Here is a 10,230-nt window from a genome sequence, read left to right on the forward strand (position 1 = left end):
TTTCCTTTCCGGGGTTTGGGGGACTGGACCCTTAGGGCAGGTTGACACTTTGCTTGCCCTACCATGGTGTTAGCCTAAGATGTGGTACACGGTAAGTGGACCACTGATGTGCCTTCAAACTTGTATTTTTGTTTCCCTTTTGAGAATACAATGATGGTGGTAGCTCACCTCAAGGAAGAAAGAAAGTTTGGAGTTCTTTCCGAGGTAATTTTGGCAAGAGGAGCCCTCATTATCAACGTGGTGGATATGAGCCTCAGCCTTCACACCTTCAGGAGGATGATGGAAATGTGTTGATGAGGGATGTCCAGGAGGAACCCCAAGTAAGACAGTAAGTGACTGGGCAGACTGTTTTGCATGTAGCAGCCCCTGGGACGGTGCGAGTCTTTCACGCTCCCTGGTCTTCTTTTTCTTCTCTCACTGGAAAACTGAAGAATGCCGGAAGTGGAATAATGGTTAAGCAATCCTAATTGTAGTCCTGGTGACAGAGAGGTGAGGATGTATAGAAGAAGACTTTCTTAGCATTTATGGCCACCCTCCTCCTCTCCACTTCCCCTTCACAGTGCTCCCTATAGCATGCGGCGCGACAAGAGGAGAGTGAAATGGCAAAATGAAGGCCATATGCATATTACCGTGTGGAGAGATAGAAAAACTCTGAGGAGAGAAATGGGGGAGAACACACAAGATGGAACCCCAGGGAGCTGGTTCAAGATCACCGTGAGTGTCTTGGCAAGGCCTGCATTAGATAGAATACCCTGGAACCTTGTGAAAAAGGAAGACCACATTAAACAACCTTACGTCAATTATTTGGAGGAGAGATTTCCAATGGAGATTTGTTTCCATTGGAGGGTCTAGGAAATCCATATTTGGCACAAAAATAAGAAGTAATGCCAGTGCTCCCTTCTTTCGAACCCCTCTAAAGCTCAGTAGAGGGTCAGACAAGAATGCTGTTGGGTCTGTTTTCCAGCTTTAAGTCTATGTTATCTCTCCTTACTCCCATCCCTTCTTTTCACCTTTAGATTCCCTGTGGGAGAAAGTATGACAAGACATGGCTAATGAGTTCAATCCAGAGCCTTTGCAGTGTCCCCTTCACTCCAGTGGATGTAAGAGAGGATGGTGAAGCCAGATGAGTGGGCACAGGGAAGTGGGGGCGGGGGGAGCCCACTGAGCAGGAAGACTCTATCCTCCAAAATTATTGTTGCCTCCCCCGCCTGCAGTTTCACTACCTGAAAAACCAGGCTCGGTTCTTTGTCCGGGATGTTGACACTGCCTCTGCATTGAAGGATGTCAGCTACAAGATTTGTGACGAGGAGAACCGAAAGGTATGTGTTGAGGGCATTACCTCTACCTAGTCCCAGGGCAGGAGGACAGGGCAGGGGCTGGTTGTCTTCTTTAGAATGAGAGTTCCTGGTGCTTACCCCACCTCTCCTTCCTGCAGATATCTATCTTTGTCAATCCCTCTACTGTACCCTACTCTGTGCGGTATAAGTTGGAACCAGAACAAATGGAGCAGTTAAAGGTAATGCAGGCTCAAAGCCCACTGTGTGCCCACACCCAGACCCACCTCTTCTTCCTCCAGCCCCTGGTTTCCCTATCCCCACCAGCGCCTCTCGGTGGCTCTCTCCACCTCTCTCTGCAGCTGACCATGAACAAACGCTATGACGTCTCCCAGCAAGCTCTTGACCTCCAGAGTCTCCGCTTTGACCCAGGTACACTTGACAGCAGTAATTCTAGGGCAGGTGAGGGCATAGGGATCTGCCTGGGAGGGAGACTGACGGTTGGTGACATGGGGAGGCTTTGGTGCTGGCCCTGGACCCCTCTCAGCCTTCTGATTGCTTCCTCTCGGCTTCCTGAAGACTTGGTGGGCCATGATATAGATTTAATCCTGAATCGAAGAAACTGCATGGCTGCCACTCTGCAGATCATTGAGGAGAATTACCCCGAGGTGAGGCCTTAGGCCCAGTGCTGTTATTAATGGTAGGGGGTGGAACTCATGGGGTGGAGGACAGATTTGTCTCTGAGGTCCTAGACAGTAACTGTCACTCTAACTCTTCTTCACCAACAGCTGTTGTCCTTGAACTTGAGCAACAACAAACTGTACAGGCTGGATGGCCTGTCTGACATTATAGAGATGGTCCCCACAGTCAAGATCCTGAACCTCTCCAAAAATGAGGTGAGAAGAGGGAGCCAGATCAAAGTTGGGGTTGACAGTGGGTGGTAGTGCTCATCAGAGTGATGACAGGAGGCAGGAGAAGGTACCTGTGTGGAAAGGTGGGGGCTAGGGGTGCAGGGGCCTGTGTGTCTCTCTTTCCCTGGGACCCCTTGCCAGTTTCTTCCTCATATTTCTTAGCTGCACTTGGTGTGGGAGTTAAACAAGATGAAAGGGCTGGATCTTGAAGAGCTTTGGCTAGAAGGGAACCCCTTGTGTGACACCTTTCCAGACCAGCCCACCTACATAAGGTCAGTGTGAATCCCTGTCACCCTTCCTGGGGACCTTTGGGCCCTGGGAGCCTGAACTGTCCCTGAGAATGCATGTATGCAGGAAGGCTGCAAGCCGGGTCCTCTGGAATGGCCATAAGGCCCCACCTTCTCCTCTCTCCGTGTCCCTCACCTGCAAGGAGTTTCCTTTCTCTGAACTGCTCACCTGTTCTCTTGGTCTGGGGTCTGTGTTCCACCTCTCTGCAGTCAGTGTTCTTTAGCATGCCCTCCAAGAGTGTGCTCCAGGAAGCAGGGCTCCTCCTCCTCCCCAGGACCAGGGCTGAGCAGCCTTGAGCCAGATGCTGGTGCCCTGGACTGAGAAGGGTCCTCCAGCCCAGGGCCTCATGCTGAGACAGGCTTTCCTACTCCCTGCTAAGATGGGGCTTCCCTCCCTTGTTCTGAGAGGGAACCCCCTTCCTTTGCTCCAAAAGGGTTTCTCTTCTAATCTCAGGCTGTCATGGTGGCTTTCCTGCCCCATGCTGAGGGCCAAAGCCATGAATGGCTGCCATCATGATGACATCCATTACTCTGACCCGCTGCCAGGAGTGGGGCCCTCCTTGGGAGAAACCAGGGTTCCCTGAATCAAGAGGCCAGAAGTGCGTGACTGCCAGTGAGCAGAGGGCTTCCTGAGGCAGGAATGGAAGGCAGAGGGCAGAGGTGCTTGAGAGGACAGAAGGACAGGCCTCTCAGAGGCACATTTCCCTCCCTTCCCTCCACACATCACATCATCCCGATTGGTCCTTCAGAGGAGCCCTGGGTAGCCCAGCACAGGTATGATTCCTCAGGCTAGGAACTGACTGAGACAGGCACAGGTGCACTGGGGCCATCAGGAGGGAAGGCGGTGATCATAAGAGGGGGCCACAGACTCTCAGCCCCCTGCTGACCTGGGGCCTGACCTGGTACTCCCTCTGGGGTAGGTCTCCTGCCCCCGTGGCTGCCTCGTTTCCCACGCCCGGCTCAGACTGAGCTCACACAGTTGACAAAGGTTCAACCAGCATGCAATGGGCCCCCAGCCCAACACCTGCATGTTTTCCATTCCTACCTTGGGTGCCAGGGCCAGCCAGAGCAGATGAAGGAAAGGACTGCAGCCGGGGAGCCATTTCCCCCCTTCTTCTCTCTTCCTCCTCATCCCCACCACCATGGTAGAGCTTCTTTCCCTTCCTTTTGCTTTGCCTTCTCTTCCTCCTTTGTCTCTGGTTCCCCTATGTCTCCCCCGCTTCTCCCCTCCTACCTTCACTCCTTCTTCTGTCTTCATCCCCCCTCCCTCTCCCTCCCTGCCTCCTGGGCCTTGCCTCACTCACCTCCCTGCCCCAGCATCTTGGGCCATCCCTGAGGGGTTATCATGGTCCTGCACCATGCTGGACCCCTAGTGAGGTAGCAGAGCCCTGGGCTCCCACTCCATTCCCTCTTCTCTCTGGAGTCTTCAGTGGGGACTTGGAGGAAGGAAGGGAGGCAGGAAGGGGAAGGCAGTCCTGGAGACTGGGCTCTAAATAGTGCTTCTCGTAGCACTGAAGAAGGGAGTCAGGGCAGTTCAGGTGGGAGCTACCCAGTGGAAAGGAGAGGGAGGGAAGGGAGGGAAAGGGAAGGAGAGAGGCTTTGCAACCCTGTCCTATAAGTCACTTCTTTCTATTTTGGGTTTTGGACAGTGCCATCAGGGATTGTTTTCCTAAGTTGTTACGCCTGGTAAGTACCTACATTCATCATTGTCTCTTACTAACACTGATCACCTCCACACCTGCCCTCAAGCCCTTTGGGTCTTGCCTAGATTACATGTTTGTGTCAGACCTTATCCATTTTAGGGGACCAGGACTCCTGAAAAAGACACGAATATGCTCTCTGGAAAAATGTCAACACACACACACACACACACACACACACACACACACGCTGCATATAATAGTATAAATACTTTCAGGAACTCATGATGAAGACACCCACTGAAATCTTGTCCATGTGATTTCCAGTGCCCTTTCATACTTAACCTCTGACCCTCACCCTCTTTTGGGCTCATCTTTACCCCTGATCATCCAGGGCCACCTCCCTGGTCTCCACTGCTGACTTCTTCCCTTCTCCAGGATGGCCAGGAGTTATCACCGCCAGTTATCATGGATACTGACACACCCTGCTTGATAAAGCCCTGCAAGGTGAGGGAAAATTGATCAAACAGCATTTGGGGTATTACAAAGGAGGCTTTATCAGCCACATAGTCTCAAATGTCTTTTGATTCCAGGAAAGCTACAAAGGATCTGATGCACTGAAGAGTCTAGTCCTGCAATTCCTGCAGCAGTAAGTACTCCTGGGAATCTGGGGAAGGGGATGGCTAGGATGGGTGAGGCCACCCAAGCTCAGGACTGCTGACTGGATCTTGAAATCGCATTTGGGGTCCAGACCACAGAGACAGACTGTCCTCATTACTGTCCCACAGGTACTATATGATCTACGATTCTGGAGACCGTCAGGGTCTCCTCGGTGCCTACCACGATGAGGCCTGCTTCTCCCTGGCCATTCCCTTCAACCCCGGGGAGCCAGCCGCGTGAGTAGCAAAGCTCAGACTCTGTTCCTGGGCCCTGTGGCTCCCCAGTGGACACAGGGCAGCTCCTGGAAACACCGACACTGGCCAGACCAACACCTTCTGTTCCTCTTTCTCTGCCAGAAGCAGCTTGTGCGAGTACTTCAAGGAAAGCAGGAATATGAAGAAGCCCAAGGACCCCTGTGCGTGTGTGATGGAGAAGACTGGGCAGGGAAAGGGGGTGTGCAGGGGTATTATAGGGCCCAGGGTGTGGCAACCCCCGACCTTCGCTTGCTTCTCCTCTCCCCATAGCCCTGCGTGTTCAGCCGCTGAAGCATACAAAATGTGACATCGTGCGCTCCCTCTGTGTGCTGCCCAAAACTCAGCATGACTTCAGCTCCTTCTTGGTGGACATGTGGTTCCAGACGGTGAGCACCTGCTTCCTCCCAAGGGCAGCCCCAGAAAGCCACAGGTGGGTAGGAAGTTTAAGTGACTTAGCACCCGGGCCCTTCCCTTTCAGGAGAAGATGCTCTGCTTCTCTGTCAACGGGGTGTTCAAGGAAGGTGAGTGTGCATAGAGCCCCTCCCCAGATGCCCTACTGCTCCCTCCCCACTGGCTGGGCTCCCTCTCAGAACTGTCCCAGCTTCCCTGATCCCTTTCCTTCTCTTCCTATTCCCTCTTTGTTCTCCTGCCTCCATGCTGTCCCCAAACCATCCTGGTCTGGACCGGGTCTATGCCTGTCTGCCCCAAACAGCTTGGGCAATAGGGACACTGTCTGTGGAATTTCATGGCTGTCATCCCAGATCTTATTCTGAGAACCACTTGGGGTGGTTACTTAACCTCTAAGTTCCCTCGTTTGCAAAATGGGGCTAATAATACCCACCTCTCGGGCAGCTGTGAAAAATGCATCGAATGAACTTGTGAAGTGGTTGTCACAGCTCCTGTCACATAGTAGAGGCCCTGTCACTGGGAGCAGACTGTTTCTACTGTTGCCATCCCCATACCAGACACCCCGACTCCCAGTGAACAACTGTCCCCTCCAGCATGAGTATCAAGTCAGACCCTGACTGGGGAACACTGTGTGGGCATGTGAAGCATGTGTGACCCTAAGGGGGTATTGTTGTTTGTTGTTGAAGTGGAGGGAAAGTCTCAGGGTTCTGTTCGTGCCTTCACCCGGACCTTCATCGCTACCCCTGCCAGCAATTCCAGGTGAGTGCTACATTGTAGGTGGGAATGCTCATCCCAGGCTGGGCTCAGGGGTGTGGGAGCATGGTGGTGAAGACATCTTGGTTTTCTCAGTATTGTGGAAAGCCAACAGGTAGCTCCAAGGAGCAGTCTGGTCTGGTGGTTAAGAGCATGGGCTCTGGAGTTAGCACTGGGTTCTCTTCTTGACCCCAGCACTCTCTGGGTGTGTGTGATCTTGGTTAAGTCACATGACCTCTCTGTGATTCATTGTCTTCCTTGGAAAATGGGTATTAGACCATCCATTCCCTTGGGCTATTGTAAGGGATGAATGTGGGTGTAAAATCATCCCTGGGTTGCAGGTTAAGTACACATCTAGTGAGGTTGGTAGACAGTCCCTGCAAAGGTGGGCTCTGTGGGAGGGGTGGAGGCACCAGCCCAGGAATCTGGGTATGGGGGGGGGCAGGCACAGTAGGGGTATGGAAGGAATCTGGTTCCCGAATGGCAGTGGGAGCAGGATCATTGTTGGGGATGTGGAGTTGTACATTCATCCACTTGTCTGAGGGCCCATTTTCCCTTCAGTCTATGCATCGTGAATGATGAGCTGTTTGTGAGAGATGCCACCCCCAATGAGACTCGGAGTGCATTCTCCAACCAAGAGCCTACACTGACCTCCAGTACCATGCCCACCCTCTCCCAGGAGCAGCAGGAAATGGTGCATGCTTTTTCCACTCAGTCTGGGATGAAACTCGAGTGGTCTCAGAAGTGAGTGCTGGGTATGCATGGGAAGAAGGGTGAGTTGGGACAGCGCTTGGGTGGAGTAGGAGTGTGAATCAAAGAAACTCGCAGGGAATTTGGAAAAGTAACATTTTGGATAGTTCGCTTCCAAGAAAGAAAGAAAGAAAGAAAGAAAGAAAGAAAGAAAGAAAGAAAGAAAGAAAGAAAGAAAGCCCATGGAAAAGGTATCATACTATTATATATGTGAAGGATTAAAAAAAATAGTATAATGCTCAATGACATTGTCTTATATATAGAAAATCTGAAAGATGCCACCAAAAAGCTACTAGAACTAATAAACTCAGCAGGGTTACAGGATAAAAGACCAATGTACAAAACTCGTTTGCATTTCTATGTACTTGCAATGAGCAGTCCAAAAATGAAATTAAGAAAACAAGCCCATTTACAATAGCATCAAAGTAGTAAAATATTTGGAAACAAATGTAACAAAAGAAGCACAAATCTTATACTCTGAAATCCATAACACATTGTTGAAAAAAATTAAATAAATGGAAAGACACCCCATTTCCATGGGGTGGAATATTGCTAAATGGCTTAATATTGTTAAGATGGCAGTAGAGCAATCTACAGATTCAACACAATCCCTGTCAAAATCCTGCTCTGCAAAAATTGACAAGGTTATCCTAAACTTCATACGTAAGTGCACCAAAACAGTCTCGAAAGAAAAGAACAAAGTTAGAGGACTCACGCTTCCTAATTTCAAAACTTGCTACAAAGGTACAGTAATCAGGACTATGTGGTGCAGGCATACAGACAGTGCATGAATCAAGAGAGTAGAACTGAGAGTCCACAAATAAACCCTCACATTTACGGTCAATTGATTGTCAATGAGAGTGCTGAAAAAAAAATCTGTTGGAAAAAAAATGGTCTTGTTTCAGCAAATGGTACTGGGACAACTGGATATCCACATGTAAAACAATGAATTTTGACCCCAGATTCACATCCTGTACACACATAGACTCTAAATGGATCAAAGATCTAAAGGTTAAGAGCTAAAACTATAAAAACCATAGAAGCCAACATAGGTGTAAGTCTTCATTAGTTAGGCAAGTGTTTCTTATATATGACACCAAAAGCACGAGCAACCAAAGAAAAGATAGATAAATTGGGCTTCATCAAAATTAAAAAGCTGTTGTACACCAATGGACACTATCAAAAAGAGTAAAACTCCTGCCAAAGGAATGGGAGAAAATATTTGCAAATCACATATCTGACAAGAATATATGAAGAACCCTTGCAGCTCAACAGCAAAAGGACAAACAACCCAATTCAAAAAAGTGGAAAGGGGCTCTGAATAGACATTTCTCCCAAAAGATATACAAGGGGCCAAGGAGCACATGAGAAACTTCTCAGCACCATTAGTCATTAAGGGAGTGCAGGTTAAAACCACCATGAGTTACCACTTCACACCCACTGGGATGGCTTTCATCAATAAAATGAATGATAACAAGTGTTGGTGCAGATGTGGAGCAATTAGAGAGCTTATGTATTATTGATGAGAATAAAAATGGAGCAGTGGTTGGGGGAAAACATTTTGGCAGTTCCCCAAAATGTTGACTATGGAGTTACCCTATGACCCAGTAATTCCACGCCCAAGTATCTAATGAAAACATGTTCACTCTAAAACCTCTGCGGGAATGTTCATAGCAGCATTACTCATAATAGCCCCAAAGTGGAAACAACCCAAATGTGCTTTAGCTGATGAATGGATAAACAAATCTGGTACATGCACATGGTAGAATATTATTCAGTCATAAAAAAGAATACAGTTCTGATATAAGCCATGCCACGGATGAACCTTGAAAGCATGCTAAGTGAAAGAAGCCAGCCTCAAAAGGTCACACATTTGTTTGATTCCATTTATATGACATGCCCAGCATAGGCAAATCCACAGGGACCAAAAGCAGATTAGTAGTTTCCAGGGTCTGGGGAAAGGGGAGGAATAGAGAGTCATCTCTAATGTTGAAGGAGGTTTTTTTAGGTGATAAAATTATTTGGGAATTAGGTAATGGTGAAGGTTGTGCAATCTTGTGACTATACTAAGAAAACACTGAATTGTACACTTTAGAATGGTATGTGCATAAAAATAATAAAATGGTATGTGCATTATACCTCAATAAAAATGATTGGAAACTTGTACTTTAAAATTTCCCATTTGTTTTTTTTAGATTTTATTTATTTATTCGGCAGAGATAGAGACAGCCAGCGAGAGAGGGAACACAAGCAGGGGGAGTGGGAGAGGAAGAAGCAGGCTCATAGCGGAAGAGCCTGATGTGGGGCTCGATCCCAGAACGCCGGGATCACGCCCTGAGCCAAAGGCAGACGCATAACCGCTGTGCCACCCAGGCGCCCCTCCATTTGTTTTCTTGAATGTCTTTCTTTATCAATATATATTAAGTTCCCTTGTTGTTTTGGAAAGGTCTATTTTTCTTTTTTGAATTCTAGTGGGGATGAATGGCAGCGATAGACATTTTCACTAGGTCTTTCTTCATCATTGCACGTAGCGTTCATACAGGTACATGCATCCCAGCAAAAAAGTGGCACAGATTTAGCATCACATGGTCAACATGTCTGTACTATGGTACTAACCGAGATCACCTGTTCTCCCACGCCAGGTGCCTTCAGGACAACGAGTGGAACTACACCAGAGCTGGTCAGGTCTTCATGATGCTCAAGGTGAGGTCTAGGAATCATTAAGCAGGCTACAGATGGGCGTTTCTGGGCCTTCAGGTGGAGGGAATGAATGAAATGATGAACGAATGAAACTCCGAATCTGGCTCTTCTGATGTCCCAACTCCTTCCCTCCAGAACGAGGGCAAGATCCCAGAGGAGGCCTTCAAGCAAATCGCCTAAAAGAAGCCTTGGATGTCCACGTCATCATTGTTTCTCTTTTCTCCAGCCTGAGGCCATGCCCATGACTGGGGTTGGAGGCCTGACTGACCAAGAGAAATCAAAATTACCTTGCAGGCCAGGTAACATAACCACCTGAAGGATCAGTTGTTCCATGTATTCTCCCCACTCATGATTGCCGTTTATGTTCATAATAAAGAGTTGTGTTGCATGTTGTATGTTGTGTGTCCTGGACCGCCCTTCTCCCAACCATGAGCCAGTGAGTCCAGGACGGAAAGGCCCTGTTCTCTCCCTGACATTATTCACCCTGGCAGTTCCCGGCAGGTACACAGGTTTGGCTCCATAGGTAGTATGTCAATAAATTCTGATGATAAAGGACACACACTGCTTCCAGGGATTGGCCTTGGAAATAGTGT

General features: G+C 48.7%; 1 protein-coding gene across 1 annotated transcript; it reads left to right on the forward strand.

Moving 5' to 3' along the window:
• Positions 1–278: 278 nt before the first annotated feature.
• On the forward strand, positions 279–9,942 carry LOC123787063 (nuclear RNA export factor 2-like). The gene is made up of 20 exons (XM_045789504.2): positions 279–328; positions 561–714; positions 1,017–1,100; positions 1,215–1,319; positions 1,436–1,516; positions 1,637–1,706; positions 1,854–1,942; positions 2,063–2,170; positions 2,348–2,457; positions 4,122–4,158; positions 4,551–4,619; positions 4,706–4,761; positions 4,901–5,008; positions 5,129–5,187; positions 5,297–5,412; positions 5,505–5,547; positions 6,121–6,193; positions 6,749–6,931; positions 9,580–9,640; positions 9,773–9,942. Exons 1-20 carry the CDS (start codon positions 294–296, stop codon positions 9,815–9,817), a joined length of 1,686 nt encoding a protein of 561 aa, XP_045645460.2. The 5' UTR covers positions 279–293; the 3' UTR covers positions 9,818–9,942.
• The last annotated feature ends 288 nt before the right edge of the window (positions 9,943–10,230 follow it).

The sequence above is a fragment of the Ursus americanus genome, chromosome X, assembly GCF_024610735.1.
Source record: "Ursus americanus isolate L20-20 chromosome X, mUrsAme1.1.p, whole genome shotgun sequence".
Classification (NCBI taxonomy): Eukaryota; Metazoa; Chordata; class Mammalia; order Carnivora; family Ursidae; genus Ursus; species Ursus americanus.

Coding starts and splice junctions, on each gene's coding strand:
- LOC123787063 (XM_045789504.2), top strand. CDS start 294: ATGAGGGATGTCCAGGAGGAACCCCAAGTAAGACA. Junction 329..560: donor GAGGAACCCCAAGTAAGACA/GTAAGTGACTGG, acceptor TCCCCTTCACAG/TGCTCCCTATAGCATGCGGC. Junction 2,458..4,121: donor GACCAGCCCACCTACATAAG/GTCAGTGTGAAT, acceptor GGTTTTGGACAG/TGCCATCAGGGATTGTTTTC.